At 43.5% G+C, this 27,255-nt stretch overlaps 1 protein-coding gene across 3 annotated transcripts; it reads left to right on the forward strand.

Annotated features, from left to right (window-relative positions):
• The first annotated feature begins 4,212 nt into the window (after positions 1-4,212).
• Positions 4,213-26,314, forward strand: LRRC14B (leucine rich repeat containing 14B). Of its 3 annotated transcripts, XR_008576063.1 has the most exons (4): positions 4,213-5,486; positions 6,861-7,505; positions 24,664-25,419; positions 25,548-26,314. XR_008576063.1 is itself a non-coding variant. In XM_054818166.1 (3 exons), the coding sequence occupies exons 1-2, from the start codon at positions 4,582-4,584 to the stop codon at positions 7,501-7,503; spliced, it is 1,548 nt and encodes a 515-aa protein (XP_054674141.1). In that variant the 5' UTR covers positions 4,213-4,581; the 3' UTR covers positions 7,504-7,505; positions 24,664-26,314. The 3 variants fall into 3 exon arrangements, 2 of the variants coding, with proteins under 2 accessions (XP_054674141.1, XP_054674142.1); XM_054818166.1 differs by having other exon boundaries at positions 24,664-26,314; XM_054818167.1 differs by lacking the exons at positions 24,664-25,419; positions 25,548-26,314 and having other exon boundaries at positions 6,861-19,411.
• The last annotated feature ends 941 nt before the right edge of the window (positions 26,315-27,255 follow it).

A 27,255-nucleotide genomic window follows, 5' to 3' on the forward strand; every position in this document is an offset into this window, starting at 1 on the left:
ATCTTCAACTAAATCAAGTTGCTCAGAGCCCCGCCCAACCTAAGCTTGAATGTTTCCAGGGACGGGGCATCTACCACCTCTCTGGGCAACCTATTCAAGTGTTTCACCACCCTCATCTTATAAAATTTCTTCCTTACATCTAGTCTGAATCTCCCCTCTTTTAGTTTAAAACCATTACCCCTTGTCCTATCACTACAGGTCCTACTACAGTTGGCTTTCTGGGCCATGAGCACACATTACTGGCTCATGTCCAGCTTTTCATCCACCAGTACCCCTTCTGCTCAGGGCTGCTCTCAATCCCTTCATCCCCCAGCCTGTACTGATACTGGGGTTGCTCCAACCCAAGTGCAGAACCTTTTACTTGGCCTTGTTGAACCTCATGAGGTTCACATGGGCCCACTTCTCAAGTTTGTCCAGGTCCCTCTGAATGGCATCTCATCCATCAGGTATGTCAACTGCACCACTCAGCTTGGTGTCATCTGCAAACTTGCTGTGAGGGTGCACTCAATTCCACTGTCTATGCTATTGATGAAGATATTAAACAATACTGGTCCAGTAGAGACCTGAGGGACACCACTTGTCACTGATCTCCATCTGGACATTGAGCTGTCAGCCACTACTCTCTGAATGTGACCATCCAGCTAATTTCTTATCCACCAAACAGTCCACCCATCAAATCCATCTCTCTCCAACTGAGAGAGAAGGATGTTGTGGGGGACCATGTCAAAGGCCTTAGAGGACTCCAAATAGATGACATCTGCAGCTCTTCCCTTGTCCACTGATGTAGTCACTCCATCACAGAAGGCCACTAGATTGGTCAGGCAAGACTTGCCCTTGGTAAAGCCATGCTGGCTGTCTTGAATTACCTCCCTGTTCTCCATGTGCCTTAGTATAGCTTCTAGGAGGATCTGTTCCATCATCTTGGGCACAGAGGTGAGGCTAGTTCCCAGGGTTCTCCTTTCTACCCTTTCTAAAAATAGGTGCAATGTTTCCCTTTTTCCAGTCACCAGGGACTTCAACTGACTGACATGACTTTTCAAATACCATGGAGAGTGGCTTGGCAACTATATCAGCCAATTCCCTCAGGACTCTGGGATGCATCTCATCAGGTCCCATAGACTTATGTATGTTCAGGTTCCTCAGGTGGTCTTGAACCTGATCTTCTCTTACAGTGGGAGGGACTTTGCTCCCTCAGTCCCTGCCTTGAGGTCCATCCACTCGAGAGATGTGGGAACGGAGATTGCCAGTGAAGACTGAGGCAAAAAACATTGAGTACCTCAGCTTTCTCCTTGTCCGTTGTTACCAGTTTGCTAGTCGTGTTCATTGGGGGAGTACACTTTCTTTGACCTTCCTTTTCTGGCTGACATACCTATAGAAGCCCTTATTATTATTCTTAGCATCCCTTGACGAGTTCAGCTCCAGCTGCACTTTGGCCTTCCTGAACCATCCCTGCACAACCAGGCAATGTTGCTGTACTCTTCCCAGGATATCTGTCCTTAAAGATCCACCAGCTCTGTTCTGCTCCCTTGTCCCTGAGGGTAGTTTCCCAGGGGGATCCTATTGACTAAGATGAAGGATGGTAGATTTAGATTAGATATTAGGAAAAAATTCTTCACTATGAGGGTGGTGAGGCAGTGGAACAGGTTGCCCAGAGAAATTGTGGATGCCCCATCTCTGAAAGTGTTTAAGACCACGTTGGGTGGGACTTTGAGCAACCTGGCCTAGTGGAAGGTGTCCCTGCCCATGGCAGGGGGGTTGGAACTAGATGATATTTAAGGTCCCTTCCAACCCAAGCCATTCTATGATTCTATGATGACTAACAGCTGGAAGTTTGCTTTCCTAAAATTTGGGGTCCTAACTTTACTCTTCACCTGACCCATATCCTTCAGGACTGTGAACTCCACCAGTGCGTGATCACTGTAGCCCAGGCTGCCTCCAATCTTGACATCTCTGATTAGCTCACTTGTGTTGGTGACTCAACAGGTCCAGTAACGCATCCCTTCTGGTAGGGCTGCCTATTACTTGGCTTAAGAAGTTATCCTCAATGCACTCCAGGAGTGCTGTTTTCTGTGGGAATTTTAAAACATTGTCACGCATAACTATCAACATAACTATCTGAACTCCGCCTTCCTGAGAACCACAAAATCTATATGAAAGATGACTTCTTAACAAGTGAGAAATCTTTGTAATTTTTAATTAATTTTTATTGTCATCTCTGTAACACCTCAAAGAAAATATAGATTATAATTGTAACAAAAAATTTTGCAGAAAATGTTTATAGTGACAGATTGTTTTTGGACTGAGAAATCCCACAAAAATAATTAGACCTGTCATGCCTGCCTTCCCCTACGTTCTCTGCAGAGCAGTCTTCTCAGCATCTTCTGAATTTAAAATGAACTTCGTTCATTGTGTTGTTACATAGTTCTATACTCCCTTCTTTGCTTAACTTTCATTCCTTCGTAAATCAGTCTGTGTTCTTTTCCCTCATTTATGCCAGAGCTGCATCTTTGCAAACCTGAACCTCTGAATTTTGCTTTGCCAATAAATGTTGAATGTAAACAAAATAAACTTGCAAGATCAGTGCAAAAGTAATGGATTACCTGTCTTCTCCTCTGCTCCATCTCATTTTGATCTGGCCCAGAATTGCTTCTGTAGCTGCTGATAGATGTATATATCCTGTAATGGATTATAAAAGTGAAATTCTTAATCAAACTTTCTTCCATATTTGATCCATTTCAGTAATAATTAGTTTCTTCACACATTTAGCGTGACAGTTCGGAGGTTGTCAGTGGTAGCCTACTTCAAGTTAATTTGAAAACCAGCTATTTTATCATTAAATACTTTTTTTTCTAATATACTGTTTTTAAAGGTTAAAAACCTATTAAAATCCACTTGATGAACATTTTTTACACTGCTCTGATGAGTTCTTTTCAATAGTAACTGAAAAAAATTTTTTTATTCTGTTAAAATTAATTTAATATTTATTCTTGTATGACAAGAAAAATGTAAAAAATGCTTGAAACTTTTATAAATGGAGTTACTACCTTTCAAAACTTAAACAGCTAATTATTAACATATATACACAACTTTTTATCTGCTTACTTAGTATATTTGGACCAGTGGTCCAAAAGTTCCAACATAAACTGCTCTAGTAACGTCCTAGATTTTCATTAGAATAGAGCAACATTTATAGAGGTAAAAAACTGAAATAAATATTTGTAGCTGCTTCTATATACAAAATAGTTATTGCTGCTTTGCTGGGGAACACAGTTTGACTCTTTCCTTCCACTCTTTCATAATTGTTTTAAAAGAAACAGTAAATTTAATACTTTTTTCCTTGTTACATTTGGTATTGTCATCTGCAACTTTTTCAGCTCAGCAGGGTAATGTGAGAGCCTGATGCATTTCTCAGCAGGAGTTTAATCTTCCATATTGTCCATTTCCAACAATAAGGTGGGGCATGGCATGGAACTCAAGTCAATAAATCTGACAGGACCTCTTCTGGATTTGAACAAAGGCCTCTCAAGACAGCCACTTTTGCCAGCCATGCAGATTATCTCAGAAAACTTTGTACAAATTACATTGGAGAATTGGGAGGTGCAGAACGGAAGAGGTAGAGGTCATCTGCAGAGGGTGAAGGTGAACAGGCAAGTATCAGGTTGAAAGAAACAAACATCATCTCTGCTTCTGTGACACCTGGGTGAGAAAGGTTTTTCTCCTGTCCTGAAAAGATAACACATTTCAAATGTTTTCCCATTCTGTATCACAATGAAAGCATGATTTCTCAAGTAACAGGAAAGAAAACACCCATCTGTTGCTCAAAGCAACAGCAATGGGATACTTGCTTAGGAAGTTATAAGAAAGTTTTAACTCTGTACTCTGTCTTGTTCACCTTGTCTTAACCCTTAGTCTCCTATCACAGGCAAGGTCTTCGTGACCTATCCTGGTCACCAAGACTCTGAGCTCTTTTAGAGTCTTTTGTCTTTTCCATTGGAGCCACTATTCCTTGCTGATAAGAAGGGCAAAATGGAGGCACTTTGTGTAGCTCAATGACTAGCACCTCAGTCTTTACTTATGGGAATAGTTTTTAGCAGAAGCTCTACGGTAACTCTGAGAAACCTTCCCCATTGAAATCAGCATGTGATTCCCCAGCTTATCATCTTTCATGGAAGAAAGTGGAATAGAGATCATGTTACATGTTTACGTTGGAACCATAAGTGCCTTTTTGTATGGCATGGGAAAGATACAGAAATATTCTCATGTATGTGTGCTGCCCTGATCTTACTGTTCTTGCTAGGCAATGGCCTGTACTTAGCTGAGTTAACTTTGTTATAAATAGGAGAGTTTGAATGAATAAATGCTCTGTGACTAAAGATCTACAGGTAATTACTGCAGAATCACAGTATAGCTCAAAAATAGAAAGCAGAGGATCAGCATGTGACTGTTCATTTTGCCTTCCCAGCAAGGCTTTCACTAGCAGCAAACAGCAGCTGCAGATAAAAATAGAAGGTGATATGCAACTATGATCTTTAGTTAAATGCAGAATTTGCTCTCCATGATGGCAAGGAGTCCAGAGCAACAATGAAGTCTCTCCGATTCATTAGTGCTGAAGTATTCGTGTCAAATGCAGAGTTTGCCAGGAAGAGTCTCAGCAATGTTGCCCATAATCTTTTTCCTCTTCTTTTTAAAGCCAGTTATTTACTGGAGCAAGGGGAAGTGATTCATGACTTGGTAGAGAACTGGCCACTTACTGACTTTAACATGGGCAAACTTTTGGGAACTACTGTGGACTACCAGGAAGACCTGAGCCATAGAACATGCTCAGTGTGTTTGGAAAGCTGTCTGACAGGGCTGAGAGACTACGTGCTGAATCATCCTTCTCCCTACGTGAAAAGGTTGAAAGTGGTCGATCTGACGGGCATAAAAGATGCTGAAGTTCAATTTTGTGAGTGTAAGAAGACAATGGGCAGGTGGGCGAGGACACAGCTGCTTTCTAAGCTTTGTTTAGAACTGGTGGTTTACCTGCAACAAACACAGTGCAATTCAGGTACCTTTGAAATCAGTATTGATGTGCTAATTGACTTGTTTGTTACAGAGCGGAACTATGACCTGGTAGTACAGGCCCTGTTGAAGAAATACTGTTGTCCACTGAAGATCTGCTGTGTGGCATTCAGATCTGACAACTTGGCTTTGCAGAAATTCTTCTATATCATAAAGCTCGCTGATCCTTCTTTGTTGCGCAAACTGGAAATAGTTCACAATGTTCGCTTGGATATGGAGCACTTGGAAATACTCTTCAACAGCATCCACTTCCCTCTATTAATGTCCTTGACCTTGCCAGCACGAACATTTAATGTGCAGAGGTTCACGGCTACAGATGAACGGATGCTTACTAACATTGGAGAAAAGATGGGTGAAATGATGCAGCTGACTGAGCTGAGTATGCCGTTTTCTATACTCACAGGAAGAATACAGAAACTGCTCAGGTAATTTGGTCATTCTGCTTTCAGTCAAACTGTAAAGAAAAGCCCTTTGTGCCATCAGCAAGCTGAGAATCTCTGAGAATAAGGGGAGTATATCTCAGGGTGTGTGTGAGAAGGGGCAGCAGGAAACTAGGTCAGAGTATTCATTGGGGAGAACTGGAAGCCAATGTATATCTAATACACTTAGAAGAATTGATTGTTTTTATTAGTCTTCCAGAACCCATCTGATGAGTATGATGAGAACAAACATTTGGCTATCACATAAGAGAGGGGTACACCCAGACATATGTGATTTGCCACATTGAGGTTATATCTCAATCAGCTTGGGTCGGCCTTTGGGCCAGATTCCAAGTATTTTTCAGGATCTCTAGTGAATTTTTGTCCTCTAAAGAACAGGCAGTAAATATACTAAGATTACACAGATACTGTATTTTCAAGTGGGCAGGGGGATAAACAACTTTAAGACTTTTATTTCAGTTGTTTGTTGATCTCAAGGCAAGAGAGGAAAAATTGGCAATCATGTTCATATTTGAACAGAAAATAAGTTAACTGTATGCTTTTCAGAGCATCGTAAAAAAGCAGATAAAAATTTCATCGAGACAAATCACCTTGGTCTAAAATTCCTCCTGTATACAAAAATATTTTCCTTTAAAAGTTGTGAATGGCACACTGTTTATATTGATAGAAATAAATTACAACTTTTTAACCTTGATCCAGCCGAGATCTGTGGCAGAAGTCTTACTAAGATTTAGTATGTATGAAAGGGATCTCTTGATTTTCATGTTAGAACTATTTTATATTCAACTAGAATGTACACTTCTTCCAGTTGTCTTCTTCATCAGAAGTTCTCTTTGCAAATCCAGCACAATGCCTCTTGGGCATTTAAAAACATAGTAGAAACAAAGCTAGAAACAAAAGCAGATATCTTGTTAGAATACTGATTGGCTTTCATCTTGGCATTAATCCTTCCTTAATGGCAATGATCCAAATCTCTGGAATTATAATGGATTTATTTCTACAAGAAGCAGCCACCAATGCTTTTATGGTAGTAATGACTTGCTATTAATTCAGCAAGTTATAGACACCTGACAACACATAACTGGTTACAAAATAGACACATGGAATGTTACCAAATTAATCTTCATTAAAACAACACAGTTGGAGTCATGTAAAGTAGGACCTAATTCATGGAACAGATTTCAGGAGGAAATTATACTTGTCCTTGTTGGCACATGATTCTTTTTCTCAAAAAAGGTTAGAAAAAATAATGAATGTGGTAGATGGCTGCATTCATAACGTGGATAGTTGTATGATATTTTGTAAATGTAGCTTTTCAATGTTTTATTCCATAAAACTTTTTTCTCTTTAATTCTGCAGCCCACTAAAAACTCCACTGAAGATGCTGGATGTTTCTAACTGCTCATTGAACCATGCTGATATGGCCTATTTAGCCAGTAGCTTCCATGCTAATCACTTAGAAGCCCTGGACCTCAGTGGTCACAATATACCTGACCTTTACCCATCAATATTCTTTAAGCTTCTCAGCCATTCCTCTTCAGTGCTCAGGAGTCTTACCCTGGAGGACTGTAACATCCAAGACACTCATGTCAACATGTTGATTTTAAGTTTAAGCCCCTGTCAGAAACTACAGGAGTTTAAGTTTCTTGGAAACCCACTGTCATCCCAAGCACTTAAACACCTTTTCACATTTCTCTGTGAGTTACCAATGCTGAAAAATGTGGAGTTCCCAGTTCCAAGGGACTGCTACCCTATTGGCATTACCTACCCAATTGATGATGCCAGTCTCTGCAGATTTGATCACCAAAAATATGAAAGTGTAGCAGAGGAGCTTAACCTCATTTTACTCCAAGCAAATAGGGAGGATGTGAAGGCTTCAACTCCACTCTTTGGCAGTTATGATGCAGCTATTCAGGAGACAAACAATGAACTGGGAGCTTACTTGATCAAGTCCTTCAAAGAGACTTTAGAAAAGTTCACTACTCTTAACAAAATGAGTTAAAGGTATAACATAGTGGTGATGAGATGCTCTGTCAATTAACTCTGTCAGAAGTTAATTTAGTCTTTTCTAGAACTGTGCCTTCATTGATCAGTCTCGAGGGGGTTTTTTGATTTCTCAGCTGAATTTACTTCTGTTTGAATAGCCTTTGATCATGTGAGATATTTTAACTACACTATATTGCATACATCTTTCATAAGCCTTTCATGCTCTCAAAAGAGGGGAGGACCCTTAATAGCTTATTAATTTACACAAAAGCACTCTGCTTCTCAGTAAAACAATAGGTGTCCAAGCTTGGCTGATTTCTTATACAGTTTCCTCTGGATTTAGCAGTGAGGCTTATGGCACTACAGAAAACATAGGACAATCCTTTCTCAAGTCCAGCAGGATGTCCCAAAGATTGTGAACCTATCGTCACCTATGGCTCCCTAAACCAGTTTTTGGTTTTGCCCTTGGCCTTCCAAATTCACCAGTCTGTGTTTTATCTAGTACGTTCCCATCAGTGGGGCATGTATAACAGCCTCCATGTCCCTGCACCTCTCTTCTGCAGAGGCAAGCATGATAAACCTCCTTTTGCACGGGGAATTACAGTTTGTCTAATACATTGTGCTGGTGAGGAGTTCCATACTAAGGAGGCAGCAAACCAAATGGTTGGCTGACAGCAGGGGATTTCTCCCCACTTACCCCAGCAATATAAAGCAGCCTGTGAGAGCTTTGCCTAAGCTCTTGCAAAGTGTATTTTACAAAGGTGTACCAGGACAGTGCTGCACAGCCATGGTTGTGATGTCAGCAGGTAAGTGCCTCAAGCTGCTCCCTTTGCTGAATTGGCTTCTTGGCTGGTAGAATGTACCCTGCTGCTTTCAGCTGTTTTAAAGAAAGCCTAGGCCAGTGGTTATAACGCAAAAAAGACTAGTGTTGAAAACACACGCAGGAAAATGAATCCAATGCCAATTTCAAAAATGTGGGAAAGGGACAAGGCAGGTTGCTGAGTAAGTAGTAGTTCATCTGCTTAAAATACTGCCCTCTTCTGCCAGGACTGTGTATCATTCTGCTGCAGAATTTAAACCAGTGCCTGGGAGAATCACGTTTATTTGGCAAGCTCCAGTGCAAGAAATGTATTTGAGTGACAGAGAAAAACAGAATCCCAGACCCCACACACACACTGTTGGAACGTGGGCCGACAGGGTGTCAGGATGTAGCAGTAGGGCCACAAAACAAATCTGGGGAGATTACTATAAATGAGGGAGGAATCCCCGGGTAGTAGGCGAGTGGCATAGTCTACTCAGCTTCTCACCTGTAATAACTGCGGACAGACCAAAGAGAAAGCTATTAGCAAATCTTACCTATTGTCAGTCAATTTGAGACCTCAGCTGACAGCCTCTGTCAACTCCTACCAGAGCCCAAACTGCTCCGATTAGAACTAGAGTCTTGGTTAGCTTCTAGGTGATCCAAAAATAGAAAGGTAAAATGATCATGTTAATGCCCAGCACTCTGCTATCAAATATACTTTAACAGTTCATGAAAACTTGATGAAACAACACCTGAAAGTGAACGTTGTAGCAAGAGTTGAGGTATCATTGTCATACTAAAGATCATTATTAAGATAACAAAGGCAGCTTACTTGAAATAGTAAGGGATCTCATCATCTGAGGTAAGGAAGAAACATTCTTCATTTAAGCGGTGCTGGTTTATGAAGCTTTCTGTTTATCCAAAATAAGAATACGCAAGCAGCTACTATCCTAGTTTACAAAAAAAAAAAAAAAAAAAAATAATGGACTGAGTACTAAGCAGAACTTACAGGTCCCACAGCATGCATTTAAATTATTTTTTGATGCCTTCGTAGCTTATATTCTTCCTTCTAACACCTTTTATTGATTAAACATATGATGGTAAAATTGAAAGTGAATGGACATGACCTGTTTATGTTTACAGAGTGCTAAAAAAAAGAAAAAAAGGTGTAATCTAGGTTGCTGATTCAAGCAGCTGTGATTTAGAAAATGCCAGAATTGGGTTCTACATTGTCTTGCTTATATTTGGATAGAGTTTCACGTGCTGTGTTATCCTTGCCTCTACTCTTTACCTTTCCCTCCCTCGACCATGCCGTTCTTTCCAGTCTAGACTCGACCCATGACTTCTCAATCAGATTTAAGTGGTTTGAATTTTGCTAGGCCAAGGATTTATTCCTTTGGGATGAGTAATGGCGCTTCGTGTTGCTGGGAGAGGACATTCCATGTACAATAGCTGAAAACCTATGTGTGGTGATTCCTCCACCCTAGCAGCAGTGCCAGCTAACAGGTTGTACCTGGAGGTGAAGGTTAGCCATTTTGGAAGCAAGTTGTGCTACAACAGCCAGTCCCTCCTGTTTCCGTGCAAACAAAATAGCTTGTTCAGAGATCAGCTCTTGTTTCAGAATATTTAGATGCCTTATGAAGACTGCTGCCTATGCAGCTATCTCCCTGCTTTCTCCTTGCCCAAAGCCAGTCCTGGTCCACTGCTTTATCTTATTTCCTCCTCCTTCTGCTTCCCACAAACTCCTGCCTGTCTTCCATTTTCACTCTTACATATATATGCTGTCTATTTATGACTCTCTAGTCCAGAAGTATGTAGAGACCATAGTTTTAGTGCCCAGTGAGAATCAGATCATGCACCACTTCATCCTCTAAATTTCTTTACTTTATTACAGATTACCACAAATACCACAGAAATCACCACTACAAATATATTACCACAAAAATACTTGCAAGTATGACTATGATTAATAAAGTGAATATATAATTATGTCCATCCGTATCAGCAATCAATAATATGGCACCAATTAATAGTACAGCAAAAAATTAATATTAAAGCAACAACCAAATATATATTATTATAGGTTACTCCAAACTTATCATTAATGAAGCAAACTTGTCAGCAATGTAACAGCAGATATGCTTACGATAAATTACTTGTATGGATATATAATACTGGTATCAAGTGAATTAGACAGATGCCAGAAGGGGCCAAACCATCCCAGAGGGGCAGACAAACCAATCCCAGAGGAGGACCCAACCATCCCAAACATAGGAGGACAACCAAACCAACCCCAGAAGTGGGCCCAGAGGAGGACCAATGAAGTAACAGAGTCTCACTTCAAAGATTATCCACATCACAGAGTCTGGAGTCAGCCAGGCATCCCCAGCAATGGTCCAAGATCTCAAAGAAAGTTTGTGCAGAGAGTTCAACCTGTTTAGGAAAGGGAAAAGTACATGCAGCAGGGAAAGTGCTCAGAGAGAGATGCTCCATTTTGCTTAAAAAGTAAGTAATTTTTATATCATAGAGACATAAGAGGGCATAGAACTCCATCACCTCAAGCAGCCAATAGGTGCTACTGATTTTTCACCTGGAATAGACAACAGGTGGCGATGTCTTCCGTTCTTGCAGACCAGTTTTTATTTTTGCAGACTGTTTTCCTGTTCTTGCAGTTAGAACAAGTTATTCTGATTCTTACTTTTTCAGGATGTTTTCCCCTTTTTCCAGACTATTTTTCACCTTTTCAGATGATAAGTTGCCAATATAGTTCATTGTTAGTTGCCCTTACCTATCTCAGGCTGTCTCTAGTGTCTAGGCACACAGCTGTGCTTCAAAAATTCCAGCTGCACTTTTCAAGGATGCTTCTGGTTCAAAGACCTAGTTCCCAGGCTGGCAGGCAATTTCTTCTCTTCAGTAATTTTCCCTTTCTGATAAGGTCTCTTATGGCTGCTCATATAACTTGGTGACTTCCTCTCTGAGACATTTGATGGTGAATGGAACAGCATGTTAAATAGTTGGTGAAGGAAGTCCAAATCAACAGATAAGTAATTGAATAGCAGTCTGCTACTGTTCCTTCAATTTTCATGACCATGCACAGGAACAGCATTACATCACGTACCAATTGTTTGCACTGTGTGTTGAAAGATAGAGGAGAGGAACTAAATAGGCCAGTTAGGTGTCTCTAGAATTGTAAATTTAGATGTGGACCTGAAAACATATAGTGTTGCAAAATTCTTCGCCCCTCCCCAAAACAAACCAGAAAAGTGTAGCTGAGCTGTATAACTACTTTGGTAATGTATTTTTGTGTTTACTTGGGAATGGTGCTTCTGAAGTACAGAATTCTCAATTTTGACATCAGCACAGGAATTAAGTATTAACAAAATAAATGTTTCATAAAGTTATAACCTATTCTGAATATAAGCATTCACTTTTGGTTAGCTTTAAGCAGATCAAGTATATAATGGAAAAGTGCAATCCAAATGCTTGCTGATCTTCCCTAAGTTTTCTGTCCTAGCAGAATTTTCTGATATAAATTGTATCATCAATGGTTGTAATGTAGCTATAACTCCCAGGTACAGGTGTCATGTCAGCTGCTCAGAGAACACTTGACCTGTGGATAAAAATGCTGGAAAAAAGTGAGTGCTGTATCTGTTAGTGCTCCTGCTGCTGTTACTGCTCCACTCAAATACAAGGATTAATAAACATTAGAAGGATTTCATAAAAAACTTTTCTTTTTTCATAAGAAACTTTTGAGAAATAGCAAGTTTTATCCCCATCTTGAACATTTTAGTGCCAGCAACACTGGGCACTCAGAGTGGTTGAGAAAGTAGTAATTCTGTAAGAACTAATCTCAGACAATAAGGTGCTAAAAATATCTGTGCTACATGATGCTGAATCAGCACATGACCATTGACAAATATACTGTTTAAAGAAGATCACAAGACCAGTGTGTTTGGAGAACTACTTCATTCTTAGAATTAGACTATGAAGCATTTTGTTTTTTCTCTAAGGGGTATGGGAGTTTATTTTTGGCAGTTCCCTGTCAATTTATGTAAAAGTTAATCAACCTACTGTGGTTCTCTCATAATCACCTACTTAGAGGTATTGCCATAGCCAAATAAATTGTCAACAGTTTTGACCTTCTCCAGTCTGTATCTTCTAATGGAGACAGCAGAGAAATGGCAAAAATCCTGTTAAGCTGCATGAGATAATGCTTTAAAAAATTCTTTAGATCATACTATGTAGTGTACATTATATTGTGAGGTAGTCCTACTTTTTGTTATATTTTAAACTGTTGTCCTGGTTCTGGCCAGGATAGAGTTAATTTTCACAAGGAGCCAGGACAGGTGAGCCAAGCTGGCCAGGGGGCTATTCCATACCATGTGACATCATGCTCACCATAAAAGGGGGCTAGTTGGGGAGGGGTGGGTTCCGTGTGGCTCCAGGACGGGCTGAGCATCCGGTGGGTCCTGGGATCGGTAAATTGCTTTCTGTTATCACCCACTGTGAACATCCCGTTATCAGTACTGTTGCTGTTGTTTGCCTCTCCCTTGCTGTCCCAGTAAACTGTCCTTATCCCAACCCACGAGGCTTTGCCGTTGTTTTTCCCATTCTCCTCCCCATCCCACCGGGGGAGGGGTGAGCGAGCGGTCACGTGGTGCTCAGCTGCCGGCTGGGGCTGAACCGGTCGGTCCTTTTTGGCACCCAATGTGGGGCATGAAGGGTTGTGATAAGGACAAGTCTGACCCACATGTGTTAAAACAAAGTTATTGTAAGCATTTATAATGTTATTTAAGCAGTCGCTGGTCACAATGTTGTTCTGTTTGGTCACATGGCTCTGGTATGTAAACCCATGTTTACTCTGTGTAATCCCTGCGGTGCTGTTTATCACCTCTGGGAGAGGGGTTTGTATTATTGTATTGCGTGATACCGACTTATGATAACATCGACAGTCATGAGTCTAAGCTGCTATTTGTATGTAGCATTTCTGTCATGTCCGTACCTCAGTCAACATCTCTCAGAATTGATTAATAATTGCACCCAATCTATGGGGAAGATGGGGGGGGATACCTTCTCGCACTCTTTCACCTCCCTTTTTCCCTTTTGGCTGGTTACAACAATTTTTGAGAATTTTGAATACCCTTGGAATGTTCAGGCCAATATATTCCTATTGCTAGGTCTCCAGAATGTGTTTCAAGTCCTGTTCAGGGTTACCAAAAATTGTTTTAAGAATACCGCCCAGGGATCTTCCCCGAGGCTGAATAGTCAGGGCTGGCATGGCATGTGGGAGAATATGGGTGGGTATCTAGAGACCTTCTCACCCCCAATGGTTTGGAGCTTCACTCCCGAACAACTGCAAGACCCTGACAAAGTGGTAGAATATTTGAAAGGAAAATGCTGTGGCTATTTCAAGGAGGCACAACTTACTGTGCTGTGCTGGGCCCTGGCCATGATCTACCAAACACTGCTTGACAGTAGACAGCACCATCTGGGGGGAGAGAGGGAGAACAGACCCACAGGCACTGCGGATACCCAAACCCCTGCAACAGGCACTGCAGCTACCCAAACCCCCACAACAGGCACTGTAGCCGAGCCAAAAGACCAACCTATACCAGTATCAGTCGCCCCTGTACACAAGAAGAAATACACAAGGAAATTGGTTCGCATAATGAGGGATCATGATGAACTGGGACCACCACGAGAACAGGAAGAAGAGCCCAAACCAGAAGTAATCACCCAATCCCTGTCCCTGAGTGAGCTGCGAGATATGAGAAAAGATTTCAGCTGCCTTCCAGGGGAGCACATTATTACCTGGCTGCCCTGATGCTGGGATAACAGGGGCAGTAGCCTGGAATTTGAGGGTAGGGAGGCCAAGCAGCTGGGATCTCTGTCTAGGGAAGGGGGCATTGACAAGGCAATTGGGAAAGAGGCACAGGCCCTCAGCCTCTGGAGGCGACTCCTGTCAAGTGTGAGGGAAAGGTATCCCTTCAGCAAAGATGTTGTATGTCAGCCAGGCAAGTGGACCACCATGGAGAGAGGTATTCAATACCTGAGGGAATCAGCTGTGCAGGAGATGGTTTATTATGACCCGGAAAACGCGCAGTTACGCACAGACCCCGATGAACTCCAATGTACCTGACCCATGTGGCGGAAGTTTGTACAGAGCGCACCATCATCGTACGCCAACTCACTGGTGGTAATAGACTGGAAAAGCGAAGAGGCACCAACAGTGGATGAAGTGGTTGGCCTACTCTGTCAATATGAAGAGAGTCTCTCTTCCTCCCCTGTCTCAGCTGTGGGGAAACTGTCCCGGGAGGTCCGGCAGCTCAAAGAGGATATGTCTTAGTCGTCACCTGCACAGACCAGTATTTCAGCTATTAGGAGTAAGTGTTCCTCTGCTCCAGAGAGGGGATATAGAGCATACACACCACGAGGTATCCTGTGGTTTTACCTGTGCGACCATGGAGAGGACATGAGGAAATGGGATGGAAAGCCTACCTCAACCCTACAGGCACGAGTACATGAGCTGCAAGGCAAGACAGTCATAAAAAGGGATTCTTCCAGGAAAAATGCTGCTCCAGTTTCCAGCGGGCAGCCCCCCAGATTGAATGAAAGGCCTGCTCACACTTATGATCCTCTTGAAGGGACTTCTAAGTCCTTTTTGCAAGAAGTCAGTAGTGAATATAATGAGCAGGATTAGAAGGGCCCTGCCTCCAGCCAGGTGGAGGAGAGGGACAATCGGGTTTATTGCACTATGTGGATCCGATGGCCTGGCACATCAGACCCACAGGAGTACAAGGCCCTAGTGGACACTGGCGCACAGTGTACTTAATGCCATCAAGCTATGAAGGGGCAGAACCCATCTCTATTTCTGGTGTGACAGAGGGATCCCGACAGTTAACTGTACTGGAGGTTGAAGCGAGTCTAAGTGGGAATGACTGGGAAAAACACCCCATTGTGACTGGGCCAGAGGCTCCGTGCATCCTGGGCATAGACTACCTCCAGAGAAGGTACTTCAAAGACCCAAAGGGGTACCGGTGGGCTTTTGGTATAGCTGCCTTGGAGTTGGAGGAAATTAAACAGCTGTCTACCTTGCCTGGTCTCTCAGAGGACCCTTCTGTTGTGGGGTTGCTGAGGGCTGAAGAACAACAGGTGCCAATCGCTACCACAACCATACGCCAGCAGCAATACCACACCAACCGAGACTCCCTGATTCCCATCCACAAGCTAATTCATCAACTGGAGGGTCAGGGAGTGATCAGCAGAACCTGCTCACCTTTTAACAGTCCCATATGGCCAGTGCAGAAGTCCAATGGAGAGTGGAGGCTGACAGTAGACTATTGTGGCCTGAATGAAGTCACGCCGCCCATGAATACTGCCGTGCCAGACATGCTAGAACTTTCACTTGGAGGGGCGTCCAGTATACCTAGAACCGACTGCCCCAGGGATGGAAAAACAGCCCCACCATTTGCCATGGACTGATCCAGACTGCGCTGGAACAGGGTGAAGCCCCAGAGCACCTGCAATGACATCATTGTATGGGGCAACTCAGCAGAGGAGGTTTCTGAGAAAGGGAAGAAAACAATCCAAATCCTGCTGAAAGCTGGCTTTGCCATAAAACGAAGTAAGGTCAAGGGGCCTGTGCAGGAGATTTAGTTTTTAGGAGTAAGATGGCTTGATGGATGTCATCAGATGCCAATGGATATTATCAACAAAATGGCAGCCATGTCTCCACTGACCAACAAAAAGGAAACACAGACTTTCTTAGGCGTTGTGGGTTTCTGGTGAATGCGCATTCCGAATTACAGTCTGATAGTAAGCCCTCTCTACCACGTAACCTGGAAGAAGAATGATTTCAAATGGGGCCCTGAACAACGACAAGCTTTTGAACAAATTAAACAAGAAATAGTTCATGCCGTAGCTCTTGGGCCGGTCCGGGCAGGACCAGATGTGAAAAATGTGTTCTATACCGCAGCTGGGGAGAATGGCCCTACCTGGAGTCTCTGGCAGAAAGCACCAGGGGACACTCAAGGTCGACCCCTGGGGTTTTGGAGTCAGGGATACGGAGGATCCAAGGCCTGCTACACTCCGACTGAAAAAGAGATATTGGCAGCATATGAAGGGGTTCAATCTGCTTCAGAAGTGATTGGTACTGAAGCACAGCTCCTCCTGGCATCCCGACTGTCGGTGCTGGGCTGGATGTTCAAAGAGAGGGCCCCCTCTACACACTGTGCAACTGATGCTATGTGGAGTAAGTGGGTTGCACTGATCACACAGTGGGCACAAATAAGAAACCCCAATCGCCCAGGAATTCTGGAAGTGATCACAGACTGGCCAGAAGGCAAAGATTTTGGAATGTCACCAGAGGAGGACGTGACACGCACTAAAGAGGCCTCACCGTATAATAAATTAACAGAAGATGAGAAGCCATATGCCCTGTTCACTGATGGGTCCTGTCGCATCGTGGGAAAGCATTGGAGGTGGAAAGCTGCTGTATGGAGTCCTACACGACGAGTCACAGAAGCTGCTGAAGGAGAAGGTGAACTGAGCCAGTTTGCAGAAGTGAAAGCCATCCAGCTGGCTTTAGATATTGCCAAAGAGGAAAAGTGGCTGATGCTCTACCTCTATACTGCCTCGTGGATGGTGGCAAATGCCCTGCGGGGGTGGTTATGGCAATGGAAGCAGAGCAACTGGCAGCGCAAAGGCAAACCCATCTGGGCTGCCCCATTGTGGCAAGATATTGCTGCCCGGCTAGAGAAGCTAGTTGTAAAGGTACGTCATGTAGATGCCCACATACCCAAGAGCTGGGCTACTGAGGAACATCAAAACAACCAGCAGGTGGATCAGGCTGCTAAGACTGAAGTGGCTCAGGTGGATTTGGACTGGCAACATAAGGGTGAATTGTTTATAGCTCCCTGGGCCCATGACACCTCAGGCCATCAAGGAAGAGATGTGACATATATATGGGCCCGTGATCAAGGGGTGGACTTTACCATGGATGCCATCTCACAGGTCATCCATCAATGTGAAACGTGCTGCAATCAAGCAAGCCAAGTGGGTAAAGCCTCTGTGGTATGGAGGATGATGGTTTAAATATAAATATGGGGAAGCATGGCAAATCGACTACATCACACTCCCACAAACCCACCAAGGCAAGTGCTGTGTACTTACAATGGTGGAAGCAATCACTGGATGGCTGGAAACATACCCCGTGCCACTGCCCGGAACACTATCCTGGGCCTTGCAAAGCAAGTCCTGTGGTGACATGGCACCCGAGAAAGAATTGAGTCAGACAATGGGACTTCCCAAACAAGCTCATAGACAGCTGGGCCAAAGAACATGGCATTGAGTGGGTGTACCACATCCCCTGTCATGCACCTGCCTCTGAGAAAATTGAAAGGTACAATGGACTGCTAAAGACTACACTGAGAGCAATGGGTGGTGGGACTCTCAAACACTGGGACACACATTTAGCAAAGGCCTCCTGGTTAGTTAACACGAGGGGATCTGCCAATCGAGCTGGCCCTGCCCAGTCAAAACTTCCACATCCTGTAGAAGGGGATAAAGTTCCCGTAGTGCGCATGAAAAATATGTTGGGGAAGACAGTTTGGGTTGTCCCTGCTTCAGGCAAAGGCAAGCCCAGCTGTGGGATTGCTTTTGCTCAAAGACCAGGGTGCACTTGGTGGGTGATGAAAAAGGATGGGGAAGTCCGATGTGTACCTCAAGGGGATTTGATTTTGGGTGAGAATAGCCAATAAATTAAATTGTATGATGTTAATAGCTATATACTGTATCCATGCTATGACCATAAGAATCACCCAAAACTAACGAAGGATGGACTTTAAAACTGAGCAAAGTGCCATGACAATGGAACTAGAACTGACTTCAGCAACTGCTGCCCAGGAGCTTCATTGAAAATCACATCTTCGACACACAGACTGTGAGCATGGACCATGCCAGATACACCAGCCATGAAACTCTGGATGCAGCGTGCAACAGTCCAGCAGCACGCACCATTGCTCCTGCCCTGAGAGACTGTAGTGACAGATGGAGCCCAAAGCCATGGACTAAATGAATTCGATGGACATTTTAGAGTGATGGCCCATAGAGAAAGGGAATGGTATCTGTGAATAATCTGGGCATGATGTAGATGGTATAGAATAAGGGGTGGATAATGTCCTGATTCTGGCTAGGATAGAATTAATTTTCACAAGGAGCCAGGACAGGCGAGCCAAGCTGGCCAGGGGGCTATTCCATACCATGTGACATCATGCTCACCATAAAAGGGGGCTAGTTGGGGAGGGGTGGGTTTGGCGTGGCTCCAGGGTGGTCTGAGTGTCCGGTGGGTCCTGGAATTGGTAAATTGCTTTCTGTTATTACCCATTGTGAATATCCCATTATCACTACTGTTGTTGTTGTTTGCCTCTCCCTTGCTGTCCCAGTAAACTGTCCTTATCCCAACCCACGAGGCTTTGTCTTTGTTTTTCCCATTCTCCTCCCCATCCCACCGAGGGAGGAGTGAGCAAGCGGCTGCTAGGGTTAAACAGCGACAACTGTAAAGCTGAAATTTAACTTAATGAAAATTTGATTCAAACAAAGATAACAGTGATACAAAACTTCAATCTGACATGATAATGAGTAATTTAAATAAAAGAGTGAGAGGGTGGTCTGGTAAGTTCATGGTTTTATAAAGATGGAAAGAACTGGACTGCTTGGTAAAAATATTAGAAACTAACCCATGTGCCCCTGCTACAAGAGGAGGATAGATTCCCTCAGTATTCCTCAAGAACCTGACTTGTGGATGAGGAGTCTGATTTAGCTGATTGCATTTCAGAATGAAGTCAATAAATAAGGCCAGTTTTATAATAAAAGATGTTATTTTTGTATCATAGGTATAGCATGGGCTTGTGGGATTTTAAAAACTACATATTTAATTTCCTTTTCAAGGAACTTTGAAACTATATTCTGAAAGCTTGGCATATCTCTGCCCATAGTCTGGAATGTTTGCTGTTGGAAAGTATGTTTTTCTGAGTTGGAAGAAGCAATAAGATATGAAAGCCAAGACATCCATTCCCTTCTGTACTTTTGCCATTAATTCAATAAACATCACCTGTCTGTCAAAGTGCTTCAGCTTTTATTTATAAAGCAATATTTTCCAGTATCAAACAAACAAAACTAAACTCAAACACCACCAAAATCTTACATTTAATGGAAAATTCATGGACAATACACCCACTTCTCTAAAAACAACTATCCAATTCATGCCTAAAACACTATATAGACAGACCATTAGACATCAAGAAACTTACTTTGTGAAAAAATTTCTAACATCCATCTCAGTAAGCTAAGGAAAGCTATTGTGCACCAAATGTTTTCAGTCAAGTAAGTGAACTGCATTTTTAAAATATCCACCAAAATACAATTACTTCAGGGTAAAACAAAAAACCCTCACTGACTGCCCATATTAGAACCCTATTTGTACAGAACGGAACCTCATGTGACCATGTTTGTAGGAAGTTGCTAGGAAATTGTAGTCTATGCTGAATTATTTGCAGTCTTCAAATTCCAAACATTATCTAACCATAAGAAACAGATTCTGCCTAGTGAGTCAAAATACCACTTTTTGGCTGAGGTTGGAGGTCCCTTCCAACGTCAACCATTCTACAATTCTAATATACCGAAGATTAATCTAGACTATGAGGAAATGTTAACCTTGCCAAAGACCATCCACAAATCCACCTCCTCCTCCTCCTTTTAGCAGTAACTTATCCATCAAGATGGATATCTTTGGATCCTGCACCTGTGATTTTACTTTATGTACTTACACCAGTGCATCATATTTGTAGCTGAAAAACAACCACTATTCAACACAATTAATTTGTGTTATCAATGGATAAAAACATCCACCTATTAGATTTGTCAGAAGACAAGTGCACTGTCTCCTAATTCTCTAGGAAATCCTAGAAAACTTCTTCCAAAGATAAAGGTGGGAGCTAAAAATCATAGGTGTATAATATATCAAAAATTATAAACATCAGTAGAAATATTGGTGGCATGCAACAGTATGCTCCCTTTCCTCCTTGTTAACATTTCCTTTTTGCACAAGCTGTAAATTATTTCTCATGTCTAACCCTTGGCCCAAGAAACATCCTCCTTTCAAATTGCACATTCAATACATGGGTACCAACTACTTTTACTTTCATCTATTTTAAAAATGATACTTCCCTAAACCCTGAGTGATTTTTTTTTTCTAGTTGTGTTGACTTTGAAGGCAGCTGTTCCTCTTTCAAAACTAGAGAACCTGCTGTACCTTCTGTAACAAAAAATAAAAAAAATTGTCTTCCCCACATTTTGCTGACTGTTGCAGATTTGATTGTAGAAGAGAATCAAGTATTGATGTTGTGAATTTTGCAGTCAGACACATTCTTGCTTGAATGCTATAGCAATCTCAATGAGGAAAGAAAGTATTTAGGCTATGATCTTTGTTCTTCTCAGGTTTGAAAGGTTCCCTTTTTCTCTTTTGCAAACTGGTATAGCAGCTCAATATATGAACTGAGGATTGTCATGTATCAGTGTAAACTTTAAGGATTCAGTGGTTCATGGTATGTTTTCTCTTGCTTTCTCATTCTCTAAGGTATACAACGAATGTAGAATATATTTTCTGCCTATGCTGCACAAGACAAGTCCCTATGTTATTTATGCAGTTCTGTTAAGAGCCTTACAGGAAGGCTAAGTTAATGTACAGATGCACCACATGGGTAAGATAGTTGTAGGTATTGCAAATGTATACTTTTTTTTTTTTTTTGGTCACAACAAAACACCACCACGAACAAGAATAGTTCAGTTGGAAAGGACCTACAATGATCATCTAGTCCAACTGCCTGACAACTTCAGGGACCAGAAGTCCAAATGCCTCTTCAACACTGACAGGCATGAAGCCTGTTGCAGTGTTTGACCACCCTCTTGGTAAATAAATGTTTCTTCATGTCCAGTCCAAACCTCTCCTGAGGGATGCAGCTTTGAACCATTCCCGCACATCCTGGCACTGGATACCAGGGAGAAGAAATCAGCACCTCCCTCTCCACTTCCCCTGCTCAGGAAGCTGTTAGAAAGCAATGACGTCTCCTTTTCACCAAACTAGACAAATCCAGTATCCTCGGCCACTTCTCAGAGGACATGCCTTCCAGCCCCTTCATAAACTTTGCTGCCCACCTCTGGATGCATTCAAGGACCTTAGCATCCTTTTTAAATTGTGAAGCCCAGAACTGCACACAATACTCAAGGTGAGGCTGCACCAACACTAAATACGGCAGGATAAGCACCTCTTTTGACCAGCTGCTAGCCTGGTTTTTGGCTAAGATACAGTTCATTTTGACAAGGAAGCTGGGAGGGGACACAGCCAGGACAGCTGACCCAAACTAGCCAAAGGGGTATTCCATACCATACGATGGTATAAAGGGGGCTGGCCAGAGAGGACAGGCTGCTGCTTGGGAATGGGCTGGGAGAGCTCACCGTCAGGTGAGCAAATTGCATTGTACATCACCTGTTTGTATATTCTGTTATCAGTACTGTTGTTATTTTCCCTCTTCCTTTGCTGCCCCAGTAAACTGTCCTTATCCCAAGCCATGAATTTTACCTTTTTCTTCTGACTGTCCTCCCCATCCCACTGGGGGGGGCGGGGGCAGGGATGAGTGGCCATGTGGTGCTTAGCTGCCAACTGGGCCTAAACCACCACAGCCCTACTATTGTTGCATGCTGCATCCAGTGCTTGTGGCTGGTGTATCTGGCATGGCCCCTGCCCATGGTTTGCAGGCTGAAGGTGATGATCTCGAGGAGGTTGCTGGGCACCAGTTGCTGAAGTCACTTCTAATTCCATCACCGCCGTGCTTTGCTCAGTTTCATCAAAGTTCATCCTTCATTAATTTGGGTGATTCTTACTGTAATACCATTGATAAAACAGATAGCAATTGTAGTAGTGATGACATACAATGACAGGGTTATTTAGCAATTAACATCATACAACTGAAATAATTGCCTAACCTCATCCCAAATCAGATCTCCTTGAAGTACACATCAGACTTCCCCATCCTTCTGCATCACCCACCAAGTGAACCCTGGTCCTTGAGCAAAAGCAGTCCCACAGATGGGCTTGCCTTTGCCTGAAGCAAGGACAACCCAGACTGTTCCCCAACATATTCTTCATGCGCACTACGGGAACTTTATCCCCTTCTACAGGATGTGGAAGTTTTGACTGGGCAGGGCCAGCTCGATTGGCAGATCCCCTCGTGTTAACTAACCAGGAGGCCTTTGCTAAATGTGTAGCCCAATGTTTGAGGGTCCCACCACCCATTGCTCTCAGTGTAGTTTTTAACAGCCCAGTGTATCATTCGATTTTCTCAGAGGCAGGTGCATGGCACGACAGGGGATAGTGATACACCCACTCAATGCCATGCTCTTTGGCCCAGGTGTCTATGAGCTTGTTTGGGAAGTAAGTCCCATTGTCTGACTCAATTCTTTCTGGGGTGCCATGTCGCCACAGGACTTGCTTTGCAAGGCCCAGGATAGTGTTCCGGGCAGTGGCACAGGGCACAGCGTGTTTTTCCAGCCATCCAGTGATTGCTTCCACCATTGTAAGTACATAGTGCTTGCCTTGATGGGCTTGTGGGAGTGTGATGTAATCAATCTGCCAGGCCTCCCCATATTTGTATTTCAGCCATCATCCTCCATAACACAGAGGCTTTAACTGCTTGGCTTGCTTGATCATCTCGCATTGTTGGCTGACATGTGGAGATGGCGTCCACGGTAAAGTCCACCCCTTGATCACAAGCCCATCTATATGTTGCATCTCTTCCTTGATGGCCTGACGTGTCATGGGCCCAGGGAGCCCTTACGTTGCCAGTCCAAATTCACCTGAGCCACTTCAATCTTTGCAACTGCTGGTTGTTTTGATGTTCCTCAGTGGCCTGACTCTTGGGTATGTCAGCATCTACATGCTGTAACCGGGCAGCAATATCTTGCCACAATGGGGCAGCCCAGATGGGTTTGCCTTTGCACTGTCTGTTGCTCTGCTTCCATTGCTGTAACCACCCTCACAGGACCATCATCCTGTCATGTCACCATTCATGAGTCAGTACAGAGGCAGAGCATCAGCCACTTTTTCAGCAATGTCTAAAGCCAACTGGATAGCTTTCACCTTCTCCTTCCGCAGTTACTCTAGCTTGTTGTACAGGACTCCATACAGCAGCCTTTCACCTCCGATGCTTTCCCACAATGTGACAGGACACATCAGTGACCAGGGTATATTGCTTCTCATTTTCTGGCACTTTATTATACAGTGCGATATCTTCAGCACACATCACCTCCTTTTGTTATTTATGCTCCATCACTACAAGTCTGAGTAGTACTTTATATTTCTTTCATGAATAAGGAAAGCATTTTTAAACAAATTATGCTATGAGAAGGAATTCTTCACTGAAAATTACTTAAGTAAAACTAAATCACCTCCATTAACACTGCAGTTTAATAGAATCATTGTAGTTCTACAGTTTTTGGAACTTTCTTCTAGTTTCAGAACAGAGAAGTCACTACACTGCTGCTGAATAAAGAACACTGACTACTGTCATAAATTAAGCAGAAGTGCTAAAAAGGTAAAGGGTCGAACAAAGTTTGGCACCAACACATAGCAGCTAACCTTAGTGGTTTATGAGAGAAAAAAAAAATCCAGAAGATTAATGTAACTGTTATGGTTTTAGAATTTAAAGTATATGTTTACTCAAAACACAGCCAGTTAAGAAACTTTTTTTCCTCTTTCTTCCCTTTATTTGAAAGGAGCAGTTCAAAATGTCTCAATGGTGGTTTGGAGATGTAAATAGTCTTGTAAGAGATCAAAAATAATTTCATGATTTTCCAGATCTTTCTTGCCTGAAACTTTCTTCAGCAGCCCTTTCATAGCCCCACTAACAGTAGGCCTCTACACTTGCCTAGCCACCTAACAGTCCCATATGTGTCCTTCAAACTCTACCCATGTCCAGCCTCAAAATTCAAAACATCCAGCCAATGCTCCCACATGGAAGATGCCAGAGCTAAAAAACGCTTCTGGCCTGAAACTTCCCCCAGCACTCCTTTCAGAGCCCCACAACAAGTGGGACTCTGTGCTTCCCCATGCCACCTAACAGTCCTCTACATGTCTCTCACTGTCTACAGGTGTCCCAGCCTCAAAACTGAAAGTGTACAGAGAATGATCCCACACGGAAGATGCCAGTACCGGAAGGTGTTTCTGGCCTGAAATGCCCCTCAGCAGCCCTTTCACAGCCCTGGGGGCTCTGCACTCTCTAGCCACCTAACAGTCCCCTATGTCTCTCTCACTGTCTACAGGTCCCCAGCCTCAAAATTTTATACGTCCAGCCAATGCTCCAGATACAAGATGCCAGCACTGAAAAGTTTCTGACCTGAAGCTTCCCTCAGCAGCCCTTTTGAACTCCCACTAACACTGGGGCTGTGGCACCGCTCCTGTCCTGAGTGAACACCATGGTGGATGGAGCCCAAGGTTATGGACTGAGTGAACCCAATGGACATTTTATGGACATTTTATGGACATTTTAAAAGGGGGGGGTGGTGATTAATGAGGATGTATTGGATTGTGTGGGACCTGAGCATGATGTAAATAGTATGCAATAAGGGGTGCATAATGTCCTGGTTTCAGCTGAGAGGGTTAATTTTCTTCACAGTAGCTAGTATGGGGTTATGTTTTGGCTTTGTGCTGGAAACAGCGTTGATAATTCAGGGATGTTTTTGTTAGATGTTGCTGTTGAGCAGTGCTTACACAGAGTCAAGGCCTTTTCTGCTTCTCACACCGCCCTGACAGTGGGATGGCTTGGGGTACACAAGAAGTTGTGAGGGGACACAGACAGGACAGCTGACCCAAACTGACCAAAGGGATATTCCATACCATATGACATCATGCTCAGTTTATAAGGAGCCTGGGGAAAAGGAGGGACTGAGGGGAGGGGGGAGGGAGGGGGCGGAGGCGGCGTCTGGAGTGATGACATTGGTCTTCCCAAGTAACCATTATGCGTGACAGAGCCCTGCTTTCCTGGAGATAGCTGAACACCTGCATGCCGATGGGAAGTGGTAAATGATTTCCTTGTTTGGCTTTGCTTGTGTGTGTGGCTTTTGCTTTGCCTATTAAACTGTCTTTATCTCAACCCATGAGTTTTCTCACTTTAACTTTTCCAATTCTCTCCCCAATACTGATGCAGGGGAGTGAGCAAGCGGCTCCATGGTGCTCAACTGCCAGCTGGGGTAAAACCACGACGCCAAGCCAACTAAAGCATCCTAACAGTACCTTATGTCTCTCTCACTGTCTACCAGAGTTGAGCCTCAAAACTGAAAATGTCCAGCCAATGCTCCCAGAAGAAAGACACCAGCACTAAAAGGTGTTTCTGGCCTGAACCTGCCCTCGGCAGCCCTTTCACAGCCCCACTAACAATGGGCCTGTGGGCTTGCCTAGCCACCTAAACAGTCCTAAGAGTGCGGGCTTGCCTACCCACCTGTAATGAACTGGATCAGTAGCACAAATGGTATGCCTTCAACAAGTTGTTTTCCAGTGACCTTTGGATAACAGGAAGAGTCAAGTTCTCCACAGGTGGGACGGTGTCTCCTCCTGGATCCAGTTTCCTCATGGCACAACTGCCAACAACTGCGCTTGCATAGAAGCCAGGTCACACCATGGTCATGACAGTAGAGGGGGCCCAGCGACCACTGGAGACCCCCTGACCACCACCAACTCCTTTCCAGCACGATCCAGGAGGACTGAGAATGCAAAATAATCAGCAGATGAAGTAAGACTGAAGGCAGGGAATGATGACCGGATACCACCCCCTCTTGTCCCTCATGCAAATGAACTAAGCTTCTCAAGGGGTAGCGCATACTGCCATCGCGTGTGCCCCTCCCACTTGATTACAGCTGCACGTGCCCACCACCTGAGGATTGGCTTTGACAACTCTGCTGGATCCAAGGGTGGTGATTCTTCATCTTTCCTGTCTCCATTTCTTTCTCCTTCCTCCTTTCCACTTTTCCTCTTTCTTCTAACAAACCAGTACAGACCAATGTTTTGCTAAAGACTACACTGAGAGCAATGGGTGGTGGGACTCTCAAACACTGGGACACACATTTAGCAAAGGCCTCCTGGTTAGTTAACACGAGGGGATCTGCCAATCGAGCTGGCCCTGCCCAGTCAAAACTTCCACATCCTGTAGAAGGGGATAAAGTTCCCGTAGTGCGCATGAAAAATATGTTGGGGAAGACAGTTTGGGTTGTCCCTGCTTCAGGCAAAGGCAAGCCCAGCTGTGGGATTGCTTTTGCTCAAAGACCAGGGTGCACTTGGTGGGTGATGAAAAAGGATGGGGAAGTCCGATGTGTACCTCAAGGGGATTTGATTTTGGGTGAGAATAGCCAATAAATTAAATTGTATGATGTTAATAGCTATATACTGTATCCATGCTATGACCATAAGAATCACCCAAAACTAACGAAGGATGGACTTTAAAACTGAGCAAAGTGCCATGACAATGGAACTAGAACTGACTTCAGCAACTGCTGCCCAGGAGCTTCATTGAAAATCACATCTTCGACACACAGACTGTGAGCATGGACCATGCCAGATACACCAGCCATGAAACTCTGGATGCAGCGTGCAACAGTCCAGCAGCACGCACCATTGCTCCTGCCCTGAGAGACTGTAGTGACAGATGGAGCCCAAAGCCATGGACTAAATGAATTCGATGGACATTTTAGAGTGATGGCCCATAGAGAAAGGGAATGGTATCTGTGAATAATCTGGGCATGATGTAGATGGTATAGAATAAGGGGTGGATAATGTCCTGATTCTGGCTAGGATAGAATTAATTTTCACAAGGAGCCAGGACAGGCGAGCCAAGCTGGCCAGGGGGCTATTCCATACCATGT

Source organism: Grus americana, chromosome 2 (assembly GCF_028858705.1).
Source record: "Grus americana isolate bGruAme1 chromosome 2, bGruAme1.mat, whole genome shotgun sequence".
In the NCBI taxonomy this organism is placed as follows: Eukaryota; Metazoa; Chordata; class Aves; order Gruiformes; family Gruidae; genus Grus; species Grus americana.

Bases quoted from the DNA above. Each gene is read 5' to 3' on its own strand.
- LRRC14B (XM_054818166.1), top strand. From the start codon at position 4,582: ATGAAGTCTCTCCGATTCATTAGTGCTGAAGTATTCGTGTCAAATGCA. The intron at 5,487-6,860 runs GTAATTTGGTCA...TTAATTCTGCAG, and splicing joins AGAATACAGAAACTGCTCAG to CCCACTAAAAACTCCACTGA.